The sequence below is a fragment of the Penicillium vulpinum genome (assembly GCF_028829585.1).
Source record: "Penicillium vulpinum strain IBT 29486 chromosome Unknown utg000004l_segment0_segment0, whole genome shotgun sequence".
NCBI classification, from domain to species: Eukaryota; Fungi; Ascomycota; class Eurotiomycetes; order Eurotiales; family Aspergillaceae; genus Penicillium; species Penicillium vulpinum.
In genome coordinates, this window is record NW_026643244.1 from 7,675,671 (window position 1) to 7,701,331 (window position 25,661).

Consider the following 25,661-nt stretch of genomic DNA (forward strand, 5'->3'; position numbering starts at 1 on the left):
TCATAACGTGCTATCATATCTCATAAAATCATAATTTTCAGTCTGTGATGTCCCAAAGCAGCATTGCAAGTGTCACTAGCGAGTCGGGATAAAGTGCTTGGAATCGTCCTGTTGTTCACTGAATGACTCAGGGAATGCTGCGATCCCACCAACGATACCAATAGCCATAAAAGCAAGAGAGATGAGAGACCAGATGACTCCCCAGCACTGGGAAGACCCACCGTATCTCTTGGCAAAGACGCTGGCATCGGAACTGTTTACTTTGCGCAGGATGAGATCGTCGCACTAGAACCCAGGGTATTAGCGATATCAATCAAGAAAGTGTAACTGGCACTTACAATATCCCAGACACTGTACAAGGCAGACATAACACCAATAAACAGCTGTTGAGAAAAATCAAATTAGTATCAGCCGATGATGGGGTAAGTCAAAATAATTAGACATACCACGACCCAGCGCAAGGCTTCACCATGGGCAATGAACCAGCATGCCACCAACAACCCGACCGCAAGAAGAACAGTCATGATAGTCAACCAGTCTCTCCGTGCCCACCAAAGGGTAAGCAGAAAGCAGATACCGAGTATAATACTGGCAACTTTGCTGGCGACAATATTAAATCCAGCGAAGATCAATAGAGCCCCAATAATGGACGACCCCAGGTACCCAGCAGGTAGGGTGATCGCACTCATACCGCCCTGCATGTGAGTAACACCACCTTCATGCGGATCTAGCGAAATAGACTTGACTTTTCCGCCGGTACAACAGGCGGTAATGGCATGACCGAATTCATGGAAGGCAATCACCAACATCTACCCAGGGAATTAGTCGCAGTCTTTGAATACGGAGCTGGGAGTATTTATATACCTTGAAGGGCCATAGTACCCAGCGAACATATGGTAGATTCCATAGTAATGCGATGACCACTACATATGCTCCCATCACCCCTAAGGTGACAGCTTGGGTGTGATTGACACTCAGGCCACGACGGGCTAGTTGGTGCGGGGCCATTTCCACCGCACTGTGGGCTAGCGCTGCATATAGGGCTGGCATGTTGAGCGATAAATAGGCTCAGAAAATCGAGAAGAGAAAAAATGCAGTTTGAAATGGCCGAGGAGGCGCAAGTGGAGATTATTTAATGGCAAGCTATCAGCCCTGCCCAGAGAGAGATGATCCACGCGTCCCTATAGGAACGCGCATGCCGCTTGTTTTGTGGCGTACTTTGTATGTGGCTGATCCATCCTTGGCTATTTTTAGTGGCTTGGCCTTTTAGGCTGAAAGGTTCCACGGTTTCATACTCTTTCATTCACAGGTCCCTCAAAATATCAAATATGCTATTTCTTTTTATAAAGAGACCCTGAATGAACTATGATACACATACATATGTATAATCATCAGAGACAAGATCAACTGAAAATGCAATGTGAGAAGGTCGCACCTGCCAACAGTCCTGGCGTTTGGTGAAGTTATGAGGAAACTGCGTTTGCTATATTGAATGGTAAAACTACATCCAGGGTCGTGTTTTCCCACTAACCATTCAATATCAACACTGGGTAATACCTCAACCTTGCGCTAAATAAGAGGACAAAATGAGCTCTCCAGGCTATACATTACGACTTTGGTTCCAGATATTAAATCTTCCACGGCAGTCACATGCCTCGTGGTATCGAGCCCGACTTCGAGAAGAACTTTGCGAGCGTCGGCTTGCGGAAACAAGTTGGCAAAAGCTTAGCGAGACTTCAGATGTTCTTTTCTCGATCACCCGAGCCCAATACGATGAGTTTCCAACACGGAATCCTTCTTGCTTGTCCGGCGTCCACTCCAGCCCAATCTACATTTACATGTTGGCAAAATACACCTCGCGATGGTCCTTTTTCAAAGTTGCTGCCCTGTTCTGTAATGCTAGGCATTGGAACTTGGTACATGAGGTGGTGAACCCAAGCAAAGATCACAAACTCACAGAAGTCGCTTTGCGCCACGAGATTGACCAAAAGGACTTCCAGCGAGTTAGCCGTCAGCTGAAGCGTATCTGGCCATTGCTTCCATAATCGCAAAATTGATCCCGGGGTGGTGCATAGCCTGGCTTCTTGTTTGCTGCTTGGGTTATGTGACATACTATGCATTTTGATTCACTTCCTTTCTTTTTTTTGCCTCTGGATAGCAGGTTCAGGTTTGGAATTATTTCATTGATGGTGCTTATGATCAAAGATTACTGAAAACCAGCTAGTCTATGTTGACCTTCCTCTTTAAGTAGCATGCCTTTCCCTATTTGAGATCAAGTTGCTCCCTTTCTCTCTCACATCCACACCTTCAATATCCACGACACGATGGAAGTAGGGCCTTCCGAAATGATCCATTCTGACCCTTCCCAGCCTGGCCAGTTGTCATCCGCTCAAGTCAAGCGTATAGATCATTCTAAGCCAGTCATTATTGGTCTGTATGGTCTCCCTGGATGTGGGAAGACGTTTTGGCTGGATGACCTTAAGACAGTTCTCAGCAACGACGAATTCGCGTTCTATGATGGCAGCGATGTTGTTGCAGCCGTGACCCCTGGAGGTCTCGAAGCATTTCACAATTTGACGAAAGAGGCTCAAAACGATTGCCGCGAACGCGCTATAGGCAAAGTCAAGCAGGAATCACACAACACAGGAAAGGCCGCTATTGTGGCGGGTCATTTCATGTTCTGGGCCGAGGAAGATGAAAATGGCGAGTCAGTTTGTACACCAGGGGATCTAAATACGTACACCCATATTCTGTATCTGGATCCCCCCGCTGAACTCATTGCGAAGTATCGTTTTGATGACGACAAACGGAGCCGTCCAAACGTATCGATCTCCCATCTGACCAAGTGGAAGCAGACCGAGAAAAGTCAACTTCGTTACCTTTGCAGATGTCATGACATCCTTTTTGTACCAATCTACCCACCTCTAGAATCTGTGAACTCACTTATTTGTGACTTTCATCGCCACACGGAGTCATACAATATGAATCTTGTCAAACAAAAGATGGACGAGATACTCGGTGCCTATTCCACATTGGAAACCGTCATACTCATGGACGCAGACAAAACTTTGGCTGAGGAAGATAGCGGGGTGCTCTTCTGGGAGCAGGTCGGCCTTCCCCCAGCTGAGAGCAAAAACAGCGGTCCTCTGAAAGCTTTGTTCAGCGGTCCCCTAGGATATTCCTACACTGGTTTTCGGCAGGCTGCACTGCTATATGAAGAGGCTGTTATTGGCGAGGAGTTCGAAGCTTGCTGTCAGGCTGTATCGTCAATGGTACATATGTACCGTGATATTGTTGGCCTCTTGCACTTGGTTCGCAAAACAAGCTATGTGCGGGCAGTTGTTGTTACCTGTGGAATCCGATCTGTTTGGGAGAAAGTCCTCAAGAGGGAAGGTCTTTCGGAGACAGTCAAAGTGATTGGTGGTGGACGCGTGGCTGACGGCCTTGTTGTCACACCCTCTGTCAAAGCGGAATTGGTCACGTATTTGCGTGCCTCTCGAGGCCTTCATGTTGTTGCATTTGGGGATAGTCCTTTGGATTTGGAAATGCTCAAAGCAGCAGACCAGGCTATTGTTATCACCGGGGAAGAAATAACCCGGAGCAAAAGCATGGAGGTGAAGTTGGCAGAGGCTATTGGGAAGAATGGATTCCAGCCATGCCAGGCAGTCTTGGCTCCGTATGCAACACCGCGCCTCGACAACACTCGGCTGCCGCTGGTACAGTTAACAGATCAATGCTTCATCGATTCGGTCCTCTCCAGGCGCAAAATTCGAAGTCTGCATGTAATTCATGCCACTGACCGAGCTGCAGCTAAACTGCTTATGACACCAACGCGCGATGCATCTGTTTCAGGACCTGCGTTACGAGATGTTCATCGGCGAGTTGGATGGTATTTGGGAACAGAATTCTGTACTCAAATCATCGGTCTCGAATCCCACCCCATCTCACATGTTCAGGGCCATCAGACTGAGGGGCATCGGCTACTAAATGAGAAGGCAACCTTGATCGTGCCGCTGATGCGCGGTGGCGAGCCAATGGCATTCGGGGTCAACGACGCCTTTCCAATCGCGATGTTCCACCATGCAAAGCTTCCAGAGGACATTCAACATGACCATCTGAAGAATATGGCCACAATCATATTGGTCGACTCGGTGGTGAATAGTGGCAAGTCGATATTGCAGTTCGTGAAACATATCCGCAGTCTCCATTCAACGATTCGCATTGTAGTGGTTGCGGGAGTAATACACTCGCAAACCGTTTCCACCGGCATGATTGCTCGGGAACTTGGCCGATTTAATGGACTGTCCTTTGTCGCCCTCCGTCTTTCAGACAACCAATTCACCGGCAGTGGGACTACCGATACCGGTAACAGGTTGTTCAACACTGTGCATATGACTTGATCACGTTGGGTTACTGTGGCAAGCGTTCTCTCTTCTTTCTTTGATTTCTCATCCATAAAATTGGGTGTACCTTTTGAATTATCTAGCGTCCAAGTTCTTCGAATATGTAGCCTTTTCGAATTAAATGAAGATTATTTACATTCAAGAATCCATGCACCTTTTCAAGGAAGGGTTTAACTCCTCAGGGACTGGGTCAAGTGACCAGCAGCAGCAGTCATTTTGAATAAAATCCATCAATATAGATTTTTAAATGTGGTGATTTCTTCATAAAAGCATTCAATGAAAAATAAAGATCGCCACTGCTAGTATTACCAAACCCCGCATTGGAGATTGGGATCAACACCTTCACCCTTGCGAGATACAAAAGTCAATTCTCAGACCTCAGATCTGCAAAGTGGGATCCATGTAATGTGGAGAGGCCTTGTTTCCTACCAACGCTTCACAATAACTAAACATGCTCGGTGTGCTCCCAGTCCTCCTAGCGGGACTTGCAGGCGATACATTATCCCAGCCAACCAAGGGGACAAATACAGATACAACCTACCATAAAAATGCCAGAGTCCTCGAATTCGTCAACCCCCTCATCGGTACCCACGGAACAACACCAAATGGCAACGGCGGCATGATCCCGTCCGTCAGCCCTCCCTTCGGTATGACCCGCTGGACACCACAGACTCGCGAGAACTTCATCTCGCAAGTGCCCTACGGCGATAGCGACCGTCTTATCCATGGATTTCAAGCCACGCATCAACCGGCTATTTGGATGGGCGAAGCGGGTCAGATTGTATTGACACCGGGAATCGGCGAAGTGCAGCCGCTGTTTCAGAATCGGGGATTGCAGTTCCGGAAAAAGGACGAGAGAAGTACGCCGTACGTTTATGAGGTCCTTGTTGATGCCACTCAGCTCTTAAACCGGGACTGGAATGCCACGGCTGAGGCTGTAGGTGATGGGCCTGTTCCCGGTGGTGCGGGTTCCGTGCCAGATGATGTCAAGGACGGTGCCAATGGGCGGACACGCAAAAGGGAGATTGAGGCTGTGCTGGGTAGCAGAGATGGTAGTGAGTATGACCGGTCCATTCAGGTATTTGCACTCTCTTTTTGGGATCGCGTTGAATGGTTTCTGATGGTATTCAGGTTGCCATGTCTGCCGATTCTCATGTAGGCCATCTTCGATTTGACTTCCAAAACAGCCCTAGCAACATGAATGACAAACCCCAACCCTGGGTATTTATTCAAGCTTCACGTCGGAACTGGACAGGCGAAGTCCATGTTGATGTGAATGCTCGAGAGATCTACGGCTATAACTCCGAGCGTCAGGATTACCTCCTCGGACCGGATAAAGCATCGTCGTTCAAGGGATACTTTGTCGCTCGCTTTTCCGAACCATTTACTGAATTTGGTGTCACGAATGAAGGTTCACTTATAAAGGATGAGATTCAGCGACACGGAAATTTCACTGGTGCATATGTGAAATTTGCCAACTCGACATCCCGCATCGAAGTGCGCACTGGTATTTCATATATCAGCGTCGCACAGGCAAGGAAGAACCTAGAGATCCAGACTCCTGATGAGCACAGCTTTGAGGATACCGTTGGGAAAGTGAAGTCAGCCTGGCTTGAGAAGCTGGGCAGGATATCTATCAAGGGCATCAACAAGACCGATCCGGATAATGACCCCCGCATTATCTGGTATACTGGCCTATTCCATGCACTCCAGTATCCCAGCGACTTTTCCGAGCCAACGTCAAAACAGGATGGTGCGCCACGTGTGTTCTACTCGGGCTATACCGACAGTGTTCACACTGAGAACGACTCATACTATCAGTCCTGGTCGATTTGGGATACATACAGAGCCGAGCACTCTCTCCTGACTCTGTTTGCACCGGAGCGTGTTAACAGCATGATCCGCTCCTTGCTGCGCATCTTTGACTGGTCGGGTTGGTTGCCGATGTGGGCCAACTTAGTTGAGACAAATATTATGATCGCGACGAATGCAGACGTGGTCATTGCCAACGCTTTAGAGCGAGGATTTAAGAACTTTGATATTAGGAAAGCCTGGAAGGCTGTTAAGAAGGATGCATATACTCCGCCCGATCACGACACTGATACTCTGTACTATGACCGTGAGCCCGGCACTTCATACGAGGTCCGCGCTGGCCTCACATCATATATGAAGCAGGGGTGGGTTCCCAATGACCGCTGGTCTGAGGCTGCTAGTCGCACATTGGACTACGCATTCAATGATTACGCCTGTTCGGTTGTTGCTGCCCATGCGGCAGAGGATGATGCCACCGTACAAGCCCTCAAGAAGCGTAGCGGAAACTACGCGTATCTCTGGAACAACGAGACTCAATTTATGCAATCTCGCAACGCGAACGGCACTTTCGCAAATAACACCTTTGGATGGACCGAAGGTGATGACTGGGTCTACACATTTGACGTGATGCATGATGTGAAAGGACTGGCTGGGCTTTTTGGTGGCCGTGAAGCCTTCCGCAATAAGTTGGATGCGCATTTCCAGGGTGGCCACAACGACCATACTAATGAACCGAGTCAACATGTACCGTATCTGTATTCTGCTCTCGGTTATCCCAACCAAGCAGCTGAGACAATCAGGGAAATTGCTTGGGCGAACTACAATGCGACCAGCGGTGGACTGGGTGGGAATGAAGACTTGGGACAGATGAGTGCTTGGTATGTCTTTTCCGCATTAGGATTCTATCCCGTCAACTCAGCCACCGATGAGTATATTATCGGTACACCGTTCTTTGAGGAGGTGTCTATCCGCCTTCCTAGTGGGGCAAACACTGGCGGAGAAGTTGCCAATGGTAGAGAGAGGATGCTTGAAATTCGCGCTCCAGGGGCATCTAAAAAGCCGTATATTGCTAATTTGAAGGTTGATGGAAAGCATATCAACGCCCCGCTTTTGAAGCACAGCCAGCTTGTGCATGCGGCAAAAATCGAGTTCGAGATGAGTGCTACACCAACCTCCTGGGGGAATCGCCCCTTATGGGAAAATTGATACTAGTGGTGCATCCAGAGAGCTCTGAGAAATGAGCAAGCTTGAAGAGGCCAACTGGTGGCTATCATGTTGTGAACTGAATAATGCAAGTTGACTCTATGTGTCAATCATAGCGAATAGACCTCGGGTTGGAATCTATTAGTCTAGTACTTTGTTCTGGGTTCATTTACAAAGGTCGACTTGTTGCTCAGTGCGATTCGTCGCCACAGATACCCTGCTAGCTTGATCCTTCGGCATAGCTCTTTGCATTTCCAATGAATTAGTGGAGTTGATAATGATTTCCGCAACCCCTCATTGACCTTGCATCACCTCATCCTCAAGGTCTGTTGCAAAGTATTGCGCCATAGGACATGCCGCTCTGAACACACAAGAGGCCATTGATAGAGTTCAACGCCATCAACTTTCTAACTGGTCGTGAGTTAGTCCTCGGCTTTTTCATTGCAACCTATAGCGACATCATATCACCATATCTACTGGAAGCTAGCATGGCAGACTAGGATTAGAGCGCGCACCAGGGTTATGCTTGCCGACGCTAGAATCTAACATGAACGCCACAAGGGTCAGAATTCTTGTCTGACATTCCGTCTTATCACATCATTATAGTTCCCGATGAGGTCTGTCGCACCCCTGACTGCGGTAGTTGTGGAGGGCCCAAGTTGAACCCACAGTATATTTATATGCAACATATCGCCATGTGGTTCACGAAGAATCACACCCCACTTAACCTTCTCTCCCACTAGCTAAAATGGGCCTTCCATCTCCCGTGCGGGAACATACCGAACAGCTCCCTCAATATGACAGTAGCGACAATGATAGCCTGAAATATACCACTGAAGTGGGTGGGAACACCTCTAAGGCCACATACCAGGAAGCAACGGGAGCGCCCGTCGAGGTTAATTCCCCGCTGGGGTATTCGGTCGGTTGGGTTACTGTGATTTTCTTGAATTTGAGCAAGATGATTGGAACTGGAGTCTTTTCAACACGTACGTACACATTAACTTTCTGTGGGTTGTTCCAAGATATGCTCACATACAATAGCATCGACCGTCCTCAAAGGCGCTGGCTCCGTTGGTCTCGCGTTGATATATTGGGTCATTGGATATTTGATGGCATCTAGCTCTCTATCGGTCTATATGGAATTCGCATCTTGTTTCCCCAGTCGGTCTGGTTCGGAGGTTGTCTACTTGGAACAGTCGTACCCCCGACCCAAGTACTTCTTCCCTACTGTGTTTGCGATGCAGACAGTGCTTTTCTCGTTTAGCAGTAGCAATGCCGTTGGTAAGATTATATCGGCCGATGTATGTTGAAGTGACGATGTGCTGATTTTATCTAGTACTGGCGCAGTATCTTTTTAAACTTGCAGATTCCGATTTTACTCCATGGAAATTAAAAGGAGTCGCTGTGGCTTGCTACACAGTTGCGGTATTGGGTGAGTAGTGATTCTTGTATTTGTGTGATATGTGCTGATTAACGTTCCACAGTTCTGGCATTTCATACTAGATGGTCTTTGAGACTCGCAAATGCTATCGGGATGGTTAAGTTAGTGACATTGATATTGTAAGTGTTGATCCGCAATACACCCACGATGTGCATACTATGTACGGCCAAAAAAAGCTAACTCAGACCTAGCATCGCAATATCTGGCTTAGTCGTTCTTGGAGGCCATACAGCAGTGAAAGATCCTAAAGCAAATTTTAGGTCTGCCTTTGATGGTACTAATGCTGCAACAGCCTACGGGGCAACCAATGCATTGACCAAGGTCTGGTTCTCTTATGCAGGATATGAAAATGCCTTCAATGTCGTCAATGAAGTCCGGGTATGTATGTCGCATGATGGTGATGAGTTGCTTGCTAACTCACATTAGAATCCTACCAAAACCTTGAAGTGGAGTGCTCCGCTCTCCCTGGGTTTGACGGCAGTTCTATACATTCTGGCAAACATAGCCTATTTTAGCGCTGCGTCCAAGGAAGAAATCCTAGAATCCAAGGTCGTTGCGGCTGGTGTCTTTTTCGAGAAGGTATTTGGAACTGGTGGTGCTGCTTCGGCACTGAATTTCCTTATTTGCATGAGCGCTTTTGGAAATCTTCTTGCTGTGCTTATTGGACAATCCCGAATGCTGAGGGAGTGTGGAAGGTGAGTGGTCAATCTGTATGTATATTTTTGGAGGTGATGCTGATCCGCTGATTTCACATAGACAAGGTGTTTTGCCCTTCACTTCATTTTGGACTTCGACACGGCCATTCGGAACTCCACTTGGTCCATATTTTGTGAAATGGAGCCTCACCGTAGTGATGATCCTGGCACCGCCTGCGGGTGATGCTTTCAGTTTCGGTACGTGCTTGCTTCCTTTTCTGACCTGCGTAGGAAATGAAAACTTAGCAAGATCTTTGACTAATTTTGAGCAATAGTTGTGGATCTTGGAGTCTACGCAGCAAGCTTCTTTGGCTCGATACTCACAATAGGCTTGGTTATCACTCGAATTCGTCGTGCCCGCCTTAATCTCCCGGCGCCAGAATACAAGGCCTGGAACATTACGGTCGCATTCGCCATTCTGTCTAACTTATATATGGTTGTGATGCCGTGGTATCCGCCAAGTACTGGAGCCAATGGAGGCGACGTGAGCTTCTGGTATGCAACATATTGCGCGGTTGCTCTCGGAATGTAAGTTGTTGCTGCCCTGGTTAATCCTTGCTTTGCGATATATCACTGACTTGGCAAAACATCTACATAGTATTGGGGTCTGTGGAGTGTACTATTACGTTTGGATCAAGCTTCTTCCTAGAATTCAAGGATTCAAGTGGGAGCAAACGGTTCTCATACTGGATAATGGTGCTGTGGCACATCAGCTTGTTAGGGTGCCTAAGAGAAATGATTAAGATATATGGCGAGGTAAAGAAGAGGTGCAATTATTTAGCTGATTGTCATATTAGCACTCCAATCACTTTGTGTCTGTAGATCTATCTTCTCACCATTTACCATTTTAGCGTTTAAGACGTCATAACCCGTGTCCCCCCACTTCTCCCCGGCCATTTCTCCAGCCACATCTACGGAGTACGGAGTACTCCGCATGCAGATGTAACAGCACATTACATTGATCAGGGAGATGAGATCATTTCGACAAGATTTTATCTTACCACAAGTGTATGCCATTTGTGCGGGTAATATCCGTTGCCGAAGGGCCGACGGAGCTGTTGGCTATGGAGCCTATTTCTCCGTCAGCTTTTGGCGTGACCAACTAAGGTATGAAATTAGCTGATCATCATGAGAATAATGGATAATATCATGCTGATTGGCCCAAAACTACACACTGCAGATGGATACCAATTGCTACAATTGCACCATATGGGACAGGCATGTCATCAGATGTCATCTGAAGACTACAGACCCGAGTATGCAGATCACGCAGCTTTATAAGTTGTCCTGCCACCACACCGATGCAGATTGCTACGATCAAAATCCCATTCTAAGATGCGCGCCCCTGGCTTTTGGTATTGGGTCTCTCTCGCCACTCCATGTCTCGCGGTCTATGCCCCATGGAAGCTAGGAAATGGCTTTGAACTCACGGTGAATGACAATTCCAACCGTCTTTCTATTACCCACAATGGCCGATCTATTTGGGAGACTGTGCCAGGCCAGCCATTCCTCAGTGCCAGCGCAGGAGATGATGAGGTGATCGCCGCCAATGGTAACTTCAAGATCAACGAAGTAGACCAAAACAAATGTACCGGTCAGAATATTAGCGACGTTGCTCTCCAGCCATGGCACGACAGTGAGAATGACCATGCTGCGGTCATCCAGGGTCGGCTCACCGGATGTGGTGATGCCACGGCTCGTTTCTCTGTCGCTTTCTGGGTCCCGTCGCAGTTCCCTGACCGCATTGCTTTCAACGTTAATGTCAACGCCGGAACTTCGTCGAATGCGGCAACGAAGCTATATCTGACATATCGCTCTTCGCCATCTGAAGATTTCTACGGACTTGGTGCCCAGGGATCGTTCGCCTCTTTCAAAAACCAGACGGTCCCCATTTTCTCGCGCGAGCAAGGTGTAGGTCGTGGTGATCAGCCCACAACTCGTCTCGAAAATGAGGATAGTTTTTTCGCCGGCGGAGATAAATTTACATCTTACACTGCTGTCCCACAGTATATCAGCTCGAAATCCCGGGTGTTTCATCTGACACAGGAGAGCTCTGCCTACACTACCTTTGATTTCACCAATCTTAGTGCTGTCACTGTGCGATATGATGCCCTGACTGTGGATGGCTACTTTATGCAAGCTGAGAACATGCTCGACGGTATTTCTATGCTTACTGATTATACCGGCAAGATGGCCGCGCTGCCCGAGTGGGTTGACACCGGTGCCGTGCTTGCTATTCAAGGCGGGCAGACCAAGGTGAACCGTATTGTCGACCAAGGGCTGGAACTTGAATGTCCTATTGCTGCAGTCTGGCTTCAAGATTGGTCTGGAACACACTCACAGAGCGTCTCCTACATGTCGCTGAATGTATCTCGTCTTTGGTGGAACTGGGAATCTGACAGTACACTTTACCCTACATGGAACGACTTCGTGCAGTCGCTGCGGGATCAGCATAATGTCCGTACTCTGGCGTATATCAACCCCTTTTTGGCGAATGTTAGTACAAAGCCTAACGGTTACCACATAAATCTTTATGATGAGGCCAGCAAGAGCCGCTACATGATCCAGAACTCTACCACCAATAGCACGTCTGTTATTTCCAGTGGCCCCGGCCTTGACGCTGGTATTCTTGATCTTACTAACCCTGTTGGACGATCCTGGTTCAAGGAAGTCATGCTCGATCAAGTCTGGAGCGCTAACATCTCTGGATTCATGACTGATTTTGGTGAATACACCCCAATCTACCCCGACACTCACTTCTTCAACAAGAGCATTGATCCCTTCTTCTACCACAACACCTATCCTCGGGAATGGGCCGCTCTTCATCAGTGGATTGGAAAGAATGTGTCCTCATTCTCCGATGCTATCCTGTTTCACCGTTCGTCCTCCATGGCAGCAAACCGGCATATGAACCTATACTGGGCGGGTGACCAGGACACCAACTGGGGCGTCAACGATGGTATCAAGGCTGCCGTGACCATCATGGGCCACATGGGTCTGTCAGGCTATGCTCACGGCCATATGGAGATCGGTGGATATACTACTACCTGGGACAATAACGGTATTGTGAACCGCTCTTCTGAGTTGCTCGGTCGCTGGGGCGAACTTGCCGCCGTCTCCAGTGTAGTCTTCCGTACCCACGAGGGCAATGTCCCCCAAGTGAACGCGCAGTTCTACAGCAACTCTACCACCTACTCTTGGTTCGGTTACAACGCCCGCATGTTTGCCAGTCTTGCGAAGTATCGCCGCCGCATCTTGGAAACCGAAAGCAAGAACTTGGGCTGGCCCTTGCTCCGCATGCCCGTTGTCTACCACCCGGATGACAGGATTGCCAAGGCAATCAGCCACCAGAGTTTCTATCTCGGCTCTGATTTGTATGTAGCACCGGTGCTGGACCCTGGTCGCACTAGCGTGGAGGTCTACTTCCCTGGCAAGAATCAAACTTTTACACACATTTGGTCGGGCAAGAAATACCACGGTGGTCAGACTACATGTGTCTCCGCACCATATGGGAAGCCTGCGATTTTCGTCGTTGGAACGCCGAAGAATCATGATTTGGATGACTTCTTGCATTTCGTCCATCGGGAGAATAACACAATTATCCACTTCTAGTTCCTAAGAAAAATGTTGATGAAAATTCTCGATAAATAAACGCCTCAAGCCTCTATTTCCAGAAACAACAAAGACATAGAGTATATGTATTTAGCACACTTCCATATCGATCCTTTTACTTAGCCAAAAGCCCAACGTGGTCTCTGATCTCCACCCACATTACAAGGTACATAGTGAGTGGTATTGGACTTTGAGATACGTAAAATAGATTTGTACATTATGTATGTGGTTTATCACAATTGTATTTGATTAATTGATTGAATGTGATGTGCCTGTATTCTCACAAACGTAGTTGCATATGCCGTGCCACGGGTACCTTCCCAACGTTTATCAGTTTGTTAACCTCTAGGACTCACCCTCTCTGACTTTTCTGACTTCTTCGCCATTTTCCCATTCAACACGCTCCAAGGCTCAAGCCATTTGATCGTGAGTGTTACTGATATATATTGATATGCCCTAGAAAGCTAACATCCGCACCTGACCAGATACCACCTATTTGCACCCCACGAGTGAAGTGAAGTTCCTCATTCGTCATCAAAATGCCGGCTACTGATTCGCTTCGTAAGTTCCTTCCCTTTTCAGTCATTCAACATGTTATCCATGGCTGACTTTTGACTACAACAGAACCACCTTTGACCCCGGCTGAGCGGGCAGTTGTGAAGTCCTACGGCGGCTGGACATACTTCTTGCAAAGCTTTGGGCTTAAGCCTTGGGAACCAGAAGACGCTGAGGAGGGAAAGAAAATTCTGGAGGCCTTTGCTCGAAATGATGAAGCTTCTGGATGAGATGGTCACAATTGGTATCTAGCTGTACCAGGAGGACTAGGATACGGGTGAAGGGTATGGACCGTAGGTCCTTCAGATCATCCTTCGGACTTTTGTGATGAGAATAAATCAATGACTTTTACTCTTTACTCTTAGCGGCAACTTATGCTGGTACTGTAGACTATGAAATCATGTGTGTGCTTGTCTAATGAGTGCCCTTAGATAGCGGACCATTACTTACATGCTTTGCTCAATTTGACTCATCAAAAAGGAGAGATGAGCATTAAAATGGAAGGAAGATTATTCACATATTGTGGACAGATGTACTAGTATTTCTGATCTTGACGATTGGACATTTCGAATTTTATGAATTGGGTATCCAGCAAATATGAAGCCAAATCATCTCTCCATCTTTCAACCTTATCATTCATAGCCAGGCCGCGTACTCAAATAGCTCGTATTCCAAGTATTTCCAACCCCAGAGTCCCACTATCAAACTGTAGATGATGATTAGTTCGTATCTTTGATAGGATCCTTTTCAGCGCTTTCGATCTTTTTCAAAAATTCTGCTGCAGCTTTAGAGTCGTCGGGAAAGAGATTCTCAGCAATCATTCGGCGAGGTGAGCTACCAAGCCATTGAAACAGAGAGAAATCCCGGAATCGATCTGCGTGGAAAACTTCCAAAACCTCCAGCGGTTCATCATCACTCAGGTTCTCGATGAAGTGCCCCATATTCCGAGGCACGATGCCGACATCACCGGCCACGTAGTTAAAGGTTCTAGCGTTCCCTTCTGCAGCAAATATGGTAACTCGCGCACGGCCTTTCTTGAAATAATTCCACTCGTCTGCGTTGGGGTGCCAGTGCATCTCGCGTAGTGCGCCCGGTGCGATCTCTAGATGGGCGGCTGCTACTGTTTTGGAAATCGGGAAGTTGGCAGAGTCGGCAATACGGACACGACCGCCGCTGGTTTCAAGTGGTTCTTGGGCGAGCATATGATGTGTGAATTGTGTCTTTGACTTCTTGAACGTGCGTGGCTTTTCCTGGTCAATACTTCCTGGGGTTGAGCCTTGGAATATGTACTTCTCGGATGTTGGGATGTTGTCGAACTTTTCTGGTGACATCCGGAAGTTCTCTCCTATAACTGCTTTGGGGGTGTGAGCTGGAGACCGGGGTTAGTATGTATAAATCATAATCTTAACACAGAGACAGGTCAACATACCCAACCAATCAGTCAATAAGAAGGTGGACTCTTCGGAGAAGTGGCCATCATCAAAGATCAGAAGGAACTCCGTGCCATTTTCACCTAGACCCTGGAGCGAATGTGGATGTCCAGCGGGGAAATACCAGAGATCTCCCGCCTCCAAGTCATCCATAAAAGTGCCACCTTCCAAGTCCAGCGCAGTGACTCGTACTTTTCCAGCAAGCACAAATGCCCATTCAGCTTCCGTGTGCCAATGAAGTTCGCGGATTACACCTTGATCCAGACGCATGTTCACACCCGCTAGTTCACGGCTAGTAGGCAGCTCGCGGATCGTCGTTTGTCGCGTCCATCCACCTTCCTATACATGAGTAGATCTTTAGATTAAAAATGCGATGTATATTCCGTATTAGAATAACCATACCTCAATCCGAATATGTGAATCCGCAAAACTCCATCGCATATTAGGCATACTACCATGGTCGGTACTTGGGGGACGGACAAGATCGGGGTTCTGGCGCTCGCGATCTCGATTCCGCGGTCCCATCACTGTAGCACCATCTCCATTACGGAATGGGAGTGGCTGGCGATCATCGCCAACGGAATCAATCTTGCGATCATATGGGTCGCGATATCCGGGAGAGTAAGGCGAGTGTTCGGAAATAGGCTGTTGACTGAAGAATGCTGCGGGATAGCCAGGCGGTACTTGGAGTAATTTTTGCAGACTATTATCCGGGGCAGGGATAGCCCATGCAGCCGGAAGAACTGCCAGCTTTAACAGGAAGGACGTAAGCTGCATGCTGAGCTTTTGAGATAAACTGGTTACGCAGAAGAAAGAGAAGACAAAAGAGGTAAAATTTCAACTAAAAACATGGTTCTCGACGTCACGACATGGTATTTTCTCCTCCCTAACTTGAATAGATTCTAGTATTCCCTTTCTAGAAGCTTTCAGGTTTCTTTTCGGAGTACATTTCCCTTCGGATAATGTAAGGCGGGATGACGTATTTGTTTCTTATCCGACATCGATTTCGACTTCACTACACCAAGAGATAGAAAACAATTGCACTACACCTCGGAGCGACCGCACAATGTCTGACGAAACGGAAGCCCTGCTGGGCAATGGGAGATCCCATAAACCGACCCGGCTATCCCGGCTATCCAAACACCTGCGCAGCGAACTCGACCCTACGTATGGCGACCTGGTCCTTCTATTTTGCTACATTATCACCGGCTTGCTCGACAGCTCTGCGGTATTCATATGGGGCTCATTTGTGAGCATGCAAACCGGTAACACTGTATATTTCGGCCTGGGGCTTGTCGGCACCGAAGATGATCGTTGGATCAAATCCGGAGTCTCCATCGCGGGGTTCTGTCTAGGCTCGTTGTGTTTCGCCGCCTTCCACCGGGTTTTCCCGGCGAGAAGGAGATGGGTTCTCTGTGCGTCGTTCCTTGTTCAAACCGTGTTTGTGTCCATTGCCGCTTTGATAGTTACGATTTATCGGCCCGCTCGCGATGCGCCCTTGAGTTGGTTGGTCCTCGTCCCCGTTGCGCTCGTGGCATTCCAGAGTAGTGGGCAGGCTGTGACAAGTCGTGTTTTGAACTTCACCGGCTTGACTAGTGTTGTTCTTACTAGTACTTACTGCGATCTGTTTTCACATCCTGATCTCCTCACAAAGAAGGTGGTCGGTCATGTTGAGGAGATGCGGCGGCTTGGCGCAGTCTTGTGCTTGTTGTTTGGGGTGATCTTGGGGGGTCTCTGGGCTCATAGCACTGTGGGGATGATGGGAGCTTTGTGGACTGCAGCGACCCTGAAGTTATTGATTGCTGGCGCCTGGTTTTCCTGGAAAGGAAAGGGTTGGGAGGATAGTGGAAGGGTTTTATAAGGCAGGAAGATCACGGTGCTACATAGAGTTAATGTTGTTGGCTGATGTTGATATATGTGGGATACAAAAGTGTCAGGTCGGTATAGAGGCTAAAATATACTATCTCGGCTATATGCAATTGTATTCATTCCCATTACTAATAAATTGCTTGAAACTAATATTCAATACCAATATATATGTTATATCATTCCTGTCATAGTAATTATCGATATTCTCAAAGCATCGCTATCTATTACGATAATTTGCTATAAACCTATATATCATAAAGTTAACTATTGAAAATATTACCTAGGCATACTTTAATAGAAAGATACAGCCACTTATGGGCTTTATTGGAGCCCTCATGGGCCCCTGCTAATGGGCTATGGGCTTGGTTGGGCCCAACCCAGTCCATTGCGGAGGTGTAGACGAAGTTAGTACCGCGCTTCTTAGATAATATGAGAACTTCCTTAGTTAATCTTCCTTTCAGGTATATTATAAATAGTATAGCATATTTTCCGTGGATCCTTCGGAACTAGTTGTTAGGTGTATATGAATTAACGTAGGCGTCGTAATCTAGCTTACAAGTAGTCCACCTAGTCGACGTCTCGGATAGCTTGCCTGCCATGATAGGACGGACATTTATCCGTAATGAGAATTATGAGTGATTGACAGGGACCATCACCAGTGGTGTAACTCAAAAAACTTCCGATAGCGAAGGAAAACCCCGATACCTAGTAGTATTGGCCTTCTGAAGTAGGTGTGGAGCTTTTGGAGACACGATGACGCCCTCAATTCCCGCAATACTACGGTTATAATGTATACACTTAATAAGAACCATTGATGGCAATGGTAGCGGATCGCGTTCTCATGCCCACTAGTATCACATCACCAACACCATCATAACCAAGCTTCTCTGTCGATTGCACTATATTTTCATCCGTTAATATATGCCTGCGATTCTGATTAAGCGCTGATTTTACCTATTCTTTACCTGTCACACTGAAGTTCATTTCCTAGTACTGGAGCTTTCTCCACACTATGACATCATCAATCTACAGCTAAAATCGTGCTTATTGTCAATTAGCATTGTCTTCTATCACTTTCAGCTGTATTATATCTTGTATTATATCTATTCTATGAACCACTGGCAGTGATCGCAATCACTATCTGTAAATAGTGAACCCGGCCACTATTGTCATCTGATGACATGGCAGATACTCACCATGATACTACTCCAAATCTCGACATTAACAGATGGAGACGTTCATCAGAAAAGGGAGACGACCGCCGATCGGAAGATTTGATCGCTCATACTGGAGATCCCTTTGGGGATGAAGAAAATGCCGAAACCAAGTATCGGACGTTGGAATGGTGGCAATGCGGCATGATCATGATCGCGGAAACCATCTCCCTCGGTATTCTGTCCCTTCCATCGGCCGTGGCAGTGCTAGGTCTTGTCCCGTACGTATTCTACTACTTCCAGCGACTGCCCAACATCACAATATGTTGACTCATTCCCAGTGCCGTCATTCTCATTGTCGGACTTGGTATAGTCGCAACCTATACTGGATACGTAATCGGCCAATTCAAAATCCGATACCCGCAAGTACATAGTATGGGGGATGCTGGGGAGCTGCTTTTCCATCCCATGGGGCTATCTCGCTTTGGTAGGGAGTTCATGGGAACCGCTCAGCTGTTCTTCCTCATCTTCGTCATGGGAAGTCATCTCTTGACCTTCAGTGTCATGATGGATACAGTCACAGATCATGGCACCTGCTCAATTGTATTTGGGATCGTTGGCTTGATCGTCTCGTTTATCTTTGCCTTGCCTCGAACCCTCCGGAAGGTCTCCTGGTTCTCATTTGCTTGTATGTATATCGATATGTGCTCTGTAACAAGCTCCTTGCTAACTGCCACAGCCTTCGCAAGTATTCTTGCCGCACTCCTAATTACTATGATCGCTATTGCGATTCAGCGCCCAGGTGATGGCAAGGTAGACGCAACTACGACAGTCAGTGTGTCAAAGGGGTTTATAGCTGTCACAAATATTGTATTTGCTTATGGTAAGTCCCAATCAGCTAGCCAGGCCATGCAACTAATTCTTTTCTAGCTGGCCATGTGGCTTTCTTCGGCTTTATCTCCGAGATGAAGATTCCAACAGACTATCCCAAAACGCTATATTTGCTCCAAATGACCGATACAAGTATGTATGTGATAGCTGCTGTTGTTATATACATCTATGGTGGGAAGGATGTGAAATCGCCCGCCCTGAGTTCAACAAGCCCAGTTACAGCGAAGCTTGCATATGGAATTGCTATTCCTACGGTGCGAGATCTTACGGACATATTGCTATTTTGAACAAAGGGTTCCTGACTTGATACTGTAGATTGTCATATCTGGTGTCATCAATGGACATGTCGCCGCAAAATATGTCTACGTTCGACTTTTCCGAGGTACAAAGCACATGCAAAAGCGCTCATTCTTGTCAATTGGCTCCTGGGTTGCGATTACTCTTATATTATGGGTAATAGCCTGGATTATTTCCGAGGCAATCCCTGTGTTCAACACATTGCTGAGTTTGATCGTGAGTCTCGTCAGGAGTTGCAAGTAAGACAGCTACTAACATATACTCACCGAATAGACTTCCCTTTTCGCTAGTTGGTTTACCTGTGAGCGGTATTCGGTCCATAGGAAACTTTTTATAACGCTAACGTGAATGAAAGATGGCCTCAGCGGTGTATTTTGGCTATTCCTGAATCGAGGCCAGTATGGGGCTTCCTGGAAAAAGATGGTTCTGACTGCCATTAACTTGGTGATTGTTGCGATTGGTGCATGCCTGGTATGTCTAATTTCAATATCCTGGCCATTTAACAAACTGCTGATCTTGATGAAGTGTGGGATGGGTCTTTGGGTTTCTGGTAAAGCAATCCATGATGATTCAAGTGGTGCAAGCTTTTCGTGTGCTCCCAAAAATGGATGAATTCCAACAAGCTCCGTGTATAAAATTCCATTTGTACATATACATGCAACTTTCTGACCAGCTACTGTTTGATTTTTTTTCTGGTGAGTTGACATCAAAAATCCCAACATCAGGCATCATTCTTTGCCCGCGTGGTGTTCATATTTAAGTCAGATATTTTTCAAAGATCTCAACGAGATACATTCAGCTCTACACAATCAGTCTAATTTCCCCCCAATGTACCTAGGTACTTAGTTCTTTGGAGGAGAATACGTAACAGTGTCGTCGTTAAACCATGCATTACGCCATGACGTTTTGCAAGATCACTGTTGTTGTGCGCTGCAAAAAGAAAAGAGAAAGAATAATGGCTTTGCATGATCTATCTCTATGGGGTAAGTCAACTGCATTGATTGCAACGCATATATCCACGGCCCCATACTGAACATCTACTCAGTGCTCACTGTTGTGATATCACGGACGAACCACCCGCTCTCAACTATTATTCCCCATCGAATGTCAATCATATTTTCTCTGCAATGGCCAACAGAGAGACCCATACCTCGCTGTCTCGGCACGGCACCCTGCAATCAACGCATGACTCCACCAGCTTGCGGACCATGCTCGACGACGGTGACAGATACGACGTGGCCGATATGTTAGAAAGCAACGAGGGCTCAGCATCAATCAAACCCGATAGATCTCCGAACGAGAAAGAAAGCCTAATAGTCGGTTGGGATGGCCCAGACGATCCGGTATGGCATCTAATTTCTCTCCTTCGACTATGTACGGCTCCTCTAACCCGATTATAGGAAATGCCCCAGAACTTTCCGACATGGAGGAAGTGGGTGATCACCATAATGCTAGGGATGATGACAGTCTGTGTTACTTTTGCCTCTTCGGTATTCAGCACGGCAACAAAACAGACAGCGAAAAAGTTCCACGTCTCCGATGAAGTCATGGTGCTAGGTGTCAGTTTGTTTGTCCTCGGATTCGCCTTTGGCCCTATTATCTTTGGCCCCTTGTCTGAACTGTGCGGTCGGAAGCGACCGATGTTTGTGGGCATGTTTGTCTTTGCAATCTTCCAGATCCCCGTCGCGGTAGCCCAAAACCTGCAAACTATCTTCATATGTCGCTTTCTAGGTGGGATTTTTGCCAGTGCTCCTCTTGCTATTGTGAGTTAGGTGCATCTTTTCCAACCTATACGTCGAATTTCGCTCACTGGCATCCGTTCCCCGTGCAGGTATCCGGTATCTTGGCCGACATGTTCGAGCCCGTAGAGCGAGGGATTGCAATGGCGATCTTCGCCGCGGCAACCTTCATCGGCCCAGTCGCTGGACCAATCGTCGGTGGGTTCGTAACAATCTCCTACCTTGGCTGGCGATGGACGGAGTACATAACGGCTATTTGGGCATTTGCTATCTCTGGCATTGGGATCCTGGTAGTACCCGAGACGTTCGAAGGGACGCTACTCACGAACCGCGCTATACAACTGCGAAACAAAACAAAGAACTGGGCTCTCCACGCAAAACAAGAAGAGAAGATAGTGCGTTATCGAGATATCGCGGTACGTTATATCCTGCGTCCATTCCAGATGCTCGTGCAAGAGCCCATTCTTGTGCTTATTACCCTGTATGTGGGTTTCATTTATGGGTTTCTGTACACTTGTTTCGTAGCCTACCCAATCTCCTTCCAAGAAGAGCGTGGGTGGAATGATGGCGTTGGAGCATTGCCGTTCATCGGTATCATTTGTGGCGTCTTTTGCGCTTGTTTTATAATCGTTGCATTTTCATTGACAAGGTATCGAGCGTTCATACGCCGTTATGGCCGAGTTCGACCAGAGGAGCGGTTAATTCCTATGATGATTGGAGGTGTCTTATTGCCTGCGGGCATGTTTTGGTTTGGATGGACGTCAAATCCTCATATTACTTGGGTTCCTGAGGCTATATCTGGAGGCTTCTTGGGTTGTGGGGTGCTATTAATCTTCTTACAGGTATTATTCTTCTCCTTCTAATGACCAGGCCACTCACTATACCTGAAATACTCACCGTAGTTACTAGGGACTTAACTATATCATCGACGTATATCCCTTGTATGCCAACTCTGCCATTGCAGCCAACTCCTTCTTTCGTTCATGGCTGGGGGCTGGATTTCCTATGTTCGCGTCGCCAATGGTTTGTTTTTTCCCTTTGCCAGTACTGCAAGCATTTGGCTAATTCCAATGCAACATAGTTTCACAACCTGGGCGTCCCTTGGGCGATGACTTTGCTGGGTTGTCTTACTGCTGCGTTATTCCCTGTGCCCATAGTGTTTTTCATCTATGGGCCGAAGATTCGGTCATGGAGTAGGTTTACTGTGAACGAAGAATGAAGATCAAGCTGTGAGATATCCAAGGCCCATGGAGCAGGGGTCAAGCCGCCTCAGGCTTGGTGTCATCCGATATACTGTATAGTTATATCCAGGACTTTTAACAATATAGTGAATTGATACATATAGACTGACATAGTGTAATCAAATGGACAAACCTTGTTTCCCATTCTGTCAATATCTCAAGGTCAATATAACGAGGGGCTTGTTATAGGCCTAAGCATAGGAGGTTATGACTCAGTTCATGTTTACCATATATTTTTTACGCAACTACCATGACCACGTTTATGCAGGGATCATATCAGATATCAGCTGGGAGCTAGAAAATCAACCAAAAGACAAATATACATGACACTCAGTTTCTATTATCGTAGCCCGAGGCACGAATAGTCGCAGAAGTCTCCATCGGCCAGGTCCGATGTGGAGTAAACCACCGCACATGCAAGAGAGACATTTATGCTGCAAGTTGTGGCCAATATCCTAGAGGGCAGCTTACCCCGGCTTTTCACCAAGCCCCAGGGCTTCAACTAAGCTTCCTGGACCACCCACATAGCTTGAATCCCCCATCACGACGTTTTACGAGGAAGAACTCTGGGGAAACCAAGACTTTTTAGCTAATATCATCTTTTTTTCGACGGCTCTCGAGCATTTCTGCTCCACTCCTCTTGAATTAGTCGCCAATGGGATCTACACTTCATCGCTACGCGATGCGCCGCCCCACGTACTGCTCGGCTCCACCTGTATCAAGCTGGAAGATCGTCCGGTAGGCGGCGTTCGCCGTTCAACACTCAGATGAGTGCAAATGAGTGTAAATATGATATTTATATCGAACCTCATGTCGGTATATTAGCGACGCAGTCGATGTGGTGGTATATGGGCTCCAAACTCTAGATCTTGAATTAGCCATTTTTTTCAATATCGATATTGCACCATGGCGCCATATTTTGGTCTTCGCGGGTCTTCATTGAATAGGGCTATCATGTGGTTGGTTGTTTGTCCAGCCTTTGTGACTTATGGATACAATCAAGGTGTGATGGGAGGTCTATTGACCCTGGAATCCTTCGTCGAGACCTTCCCACAAATGAACACACTCACTGCAACTGATGCAGAGAAGACTTATAACTCGACCATTCAAGGTAAGCTTAACAATATACTAAGGAACTTCCTATCATTCTTCCCCGCAAAAATTAGCCTCAGTGATCGCCTTTTTGGTGTTTTCATCCCAGAATAACCCTCCTCTTATGCCCTATGATACCTTTTTGGGTGTCCTTTCTGTATGTCTCTTTGAAGATATTTTCTTCCTCAATCACCATCATGCACGGGCGAATATCGATCCCAGACGTTTGGTGTCACCGCTGCTTGGATCATTTCTCACGCTGTATTCGTTTAGGAACGGTGGTCGCACTATATACCGTTGGTGGAATATTTGGTTCGCTGTCATGCATCCAATTCGGCGATAGGCTCGGCCGCCGGAAGGTCATTCTATTCACCTCTTTCATTTCGATGATTGGCGCTATCTTGATGGCAACATCCTTCTCCCTTCCACAATTTATCGTCGCACGACTCGTCCTCGGCTATGGCACCGGCGGTTATGTTGCTACAGTACCCGTCTGGCAGTCCGAGATCTCGAAGCCCAACAAGCGTGGCGCGCACGTAGTAACAGACGGAATCTTCATCGGCGCCGGTATCACTTTCTCCCTCTGGGTCGACTTCGGGTTTTACTTCGTTAAGACCAATTCGGTTTCCTGGCGATTCCCCTTGGTCTTTCAGGTTCTGCTATCATTGATGGTCATGAGCTTTGTGATGTTCTTCCCCGAGTCACCCCGGTGGCTGGTAAAAAGAGGTCGCATCGAAGAGGCACGGGAGATTCTGGCAGCGCTGGACGACGTCGACCCTCGGTCGGAGCAGATCACTCTGGACATTCGCGATATCGAGACTTCCTTGGCACTTTCCGGAACGGGTTCGTGGAAGGATATGCTGAAGATGGGGGAGCAGCGATTGTTACACCGCACTGTTCTCGCCTGTATGGGTCAGATGTTCCAGCAGATGTGTGGGATCAATCTGATCACCTTCTATGCCACAACCATTTTCGAACAATATCTCAAGCTCGATCCCGTCCAGTCTCGTATCCTCGCAGCATCCATGTGCCTAACACAGCCGCTAGGCGGCTTACTGGCCTATTTTACCATCGACCGTCTCGGTCGCCGTGTGCTTATGTTATGGAGTGCTGTCGGGATGTCAATATCAATGGCCATCCTAGCTGGCACTACTTCCCTGCAGGATAACACGGGCAGTTTGGTTGCCGCCGTGGTATTCCTTTTCGTCTTCGAATTCATCTTCACAGTTGGCTACTCCGGTTTAACATTCCTGTACGCGACAGAGGTCGCTCCACTGCAGTGCCGAGCATCTATCAGCGCCATATCCGCTGCCGCCGTGTGGACGTTCAACTTCCTTCTCGCTGAGGTGACGCCTGTCGGCTTCGCTACCATTGACTGGGAGTACTATATTATATTCGCCGTTCTGAATGCAGCCATCGTGCCAACTGTGTATTTCCTCTTCCCGGAGACCAACGGCCGCACCCTCGAAGAAATCGATGAGATCTTCTTGCAGTCGCGCAGTATCTTCGATCCGCCCCGCATTGCTCGATCGCTTCCCCGAATGCACGTTGCCGAGGCTCATGGTCTGGATGCCAAGGAGGTCGGAAGTGGTGATGAGGCCATGGCTGAGAAGCTAAAGGAGCAGACCATTCACGAAGATATGAGATGAGGGTCCTGGTCTATCTGTGCATGTAAATAGGATTCCCGACCATGTCCCTTGAGCGACCGTCATTTTTGTTTCATTATAAGCATTATTCTAGTAGACCATTTTTATCTTTCGATCTATATTGTGGGGTAAATGGGTAAACTGGCACTGGCATATCGGTCCGATGGTGCGACCGGAATTTCTCTCATACTTGGCACCGTTTCAGGCTGTATTGCAGGGAGTTTCATCGTGAGGATCCTTATTTCCGTGACCTATCTGGAGAGGCGCGTGTCGATCACTTGCGGGATGTCAATTGCGCCAATAATCCGGGGTATGATGTCGAACAAAATGAAGACAATGCACCAGGCCCGGTGATGTTTACTGGATTGGTAGCAGATTTACCACTAAACAAGCCCTTTGAGAGCGTCTGACGTGATATCCAAAGAAGAATCTCACCAGCCCTCAATGCCTTACTTCAAACAACCTAGGGTCTCATGCGTCTCCGTGTTATATCCGGCGCGTATGGCCTGGGGGTGTGCGTATATAACAGCAGTCGGAGGGAAGGAATTCGTGCTTGGAATAACCTGATCACACTCCAGAAT

The 25,661-nt window shown here is 47.5% G+C and overlaps 12 protein-coding genes across 12 annotated transcripts; 10 read left to right on the top strand and 2 right to left on the bottom strand.

Annotated features, from left to right (window-relative positions):
* Nucleotides 1-75: 75 nt before the first annotated feature.
* N7479_011435 (M50 family metallopeptidase) lies at nucleotides 76-1,050 on the bottom strand (the record flags this gene model as incomplete). The annotated part of the gene is made up of 4 exons (XM_057259126.1): nucleotides 76-285; nucleotides 339-383; nucleotides 447-809; nucleotides 865-1,050. 4 exons carry the CDS (start codon nucleotides 1,048-1,050, stop codon nucleotides 76-78), a joined length of 804 nt encoding a protein of 267 aa, XP_057106584.1.
* A 536-nt stretch (nucleotides 1,051-1,586) lies between these two features.
* Nucleotides 1,587-2,045, top strand: N7479_011436 (uncharacterized protein; the record flags this gene model as incomplete). The annotated part of the gene is made up of 1 exon (XM_057259127.1): nucleotides 1,587-2,045. One exon carries the CDS (start codon nucleotides 1,587-1,589, stop codon nucleotides 2,043-2,045), a length of 459 nt encoding a protein of 152 aa, XP_057106585.1.
* A 279-nt stretch (nucleotides 2,046-2,324) lies between these two features.
* N7479_011437 (uncharacterized protein) lies at nucleotides 2,325-4,400 on the top strand (the record flags this gene model as incomplete). The annotated part of the gene is made up of 1 exon (XM_057259128.1): nucleotides 2,325-4,400. The coding sequence occupies one exon, from the start codon at nucleotides 2,325-2,327 to the stop codon at nucleotides 4,398-4,400; it is 2,076 nt and encodes a 691-aa protein (XP_057106586.1).
* Nucleotides 4,401-4,854: 454 nt separating this feature from the next.
* Nucleotides 4,855-7,421, top strand: N7479_011438 (GH92 family glycosyl hydrolase; the record flags this gene model as incomplete). Its single annotated transcript, XM_057259129.1, has 2 exons — nucleotides 4,855-5,481; nucleotides 5,535-7,421. The coding sequence occupies 2 exons, from the start codon at nucleotides 4,855-4,857 to the stop codon at nucleotides 7,419-7,421; spliced, it is 2,514 nt and encodes an 837-aa protein (XP_057106587.1).
* A 745-nt stretch (nucleotides 7,422-8,166) lies between these two features.
* Nucleotides 8,167-10,297, top strand: N7479_011439 (uncharacterized protein; the record flags this gene model as incomplete). Its single annotated transcript, XM_057259130.1, has 9 exons — nucleotides 8,167-8,404; nucleotides 8,460-8,699; nucleotides 8,755-8,850; nucleotides 8,903-8,978; nucleotides 9,051-9,237; nucleotides 9,286-9,554; nucleotides 9,616-9,752; nucleotides 9,830-10,082; nucleotides 10,153-10,297. 9 exons carry the CDS (start codon nucleotides 8,167-8,169, stop codon nucleotides 10,295-10,297), a joined length of 1,641 nt encoding a protein of 546 aa, XP_057106588.1.
* Nucleotides 10,298-10,889: 592 nt separating this feature from the next.
* On the top strand, nucleotides 10,890-13,166 carry N7479_011440 (uncharacterized protein; the record flags this gene model as incomplete). Its single annotated transcript, XM_057259131.1, has 1 exon — nucleotides 10,890-13,166. The coding sequence occupies one exon, from the start codon at nucleotides 10,890-10,892 to the stop codon at nucleotides 13,164-13,166; it is 2,277 nt and encodes a 758-aa protein (XP_057106589.1).
* Nucleotides 13,167-13,705: 539 nt separating this feature from the next.
* Nucleotides 13,706-13,951, top strand: N7479_011441 (uncharacterized protein; the record flags this gene model as incomplete). Its single annotated transcript, XM_057259132.1, has 2 exons — nucleotides 13,706-13,727; nucleotides 13,791-13,951. The coding sequence occupies 2 exons, from the start codon at nucleotides 13,706-13,708 to the stop codon at nucleotides 13,949-13,951; spliced, it is 183 nt and encodes a 60-aa protein (XP_057106590.1).
* Nucleotides 13,952-14,440: 489 nt separating this feature from the next.
* N7479_011442 (uncharacterized protein) lies at nucleotides 14,441-15,928 on the bottom strand (the record flags this gene model as incomplete). The annotated part of the gene is made up of 3 exons (XM_057259133.1): nucleotides 14,441-15,090; nucleotides 15,151-15,490; nucleotides 15,554-15,928. 3 exons carry the CDS (start codon nucleotides 15,926-15,928, stop codon nucleotides 14,441-14,443), a joined length of 1,365 nt encoding a protein of 454 aa, XP_057106591.1.
* A 289-nt stretch (nucleotides 15,929-16,217) lies between these two features.
* N7479_011443 (YoaK family protein) lies at nucleotides 16,218-17,012 on the top strand (the record flags this gene model as incomplete). The annotated part of the gene is made up of 1 exon (XM_057259134.1): nucleotides 16,218-17,012. One exon carries the CDS (start codon nucleotides 16,218-16,220, stop codon nucleotides 17,010-17,012), a length of 795 nt encoding a protein of 264 aa, XP_057106592.1.
* Nucleotides 17,013-18,201: 1,189 nt separating this feature from the next.
* Nucleotides 18,202-19,974, top strand: N7479_011444 (uncharacterized protein; the record flags this gene model as incomplete). Its single annotated transcript, XM_057259135.1, has 8 exons — nucleotides 18,202-18,455; nucleotides 18,516-18,862; nucleotides 18,914-19,057; nucleotides 19,105-19,319; nucleotides 19,381-19,578; nucleotides 19,636-19,663; nucleotides 19,718-19,833; nucleotides 19,888-19,974. 8 exons carry the CDS (start codon nucleotides 18,202-18,204, stop codon nucleotides 19,972-19,974), a joined length of 1,389 nt encoding a protein of 462 aa, XP_057106593.1.
* Nucleotides 19,975-20,489: 515 nt separating this feature from the next.
* Nucleotides 20,490-22,320, top strand: N7479_011445 (MFS transporter; the record flags this gene model as incomplete). The annotated part of the gene is made up of 5 exons (XM_057259136.1): nucleotides 20,490-20,705; nucleotides 20,763-21,125; nucleotides 21,194-21,943; nucleotides 22,011-22,124; nucleotides 22,183-22,320. 5 exons carry the CDS (start codon nucleotides 20,490-20,492, stop codon nucleotides 22,318-22,320), a joined length of 1,581 nt encoding a protein of 526 aa, XP_057106594.1.
* Nucleotides 22,321-23,248: 928 nt separating this feature from the next.
* N7479_011446 (putative MFS sugar transporter) lies at nucleotides 23,249-25,083 on the top strand (the record flags this gene model as incomplete). Its single annotated transcript, XM_057259137.1, has 2 exons — nucleotides 23,249-23,453; nucleotides 23,708-25,083. The coding sequence occupies 2 exons, from the start codon at nucleotides 23,249-23,251 to the stop codon at nucleotides 25,081-25,083; spliced, it is 1,581 nt and encodes a 526-aa protein (XP_057106595.1).
* Nucleotides 25,084-25,661: the final 578 nt, after the last annotated feature.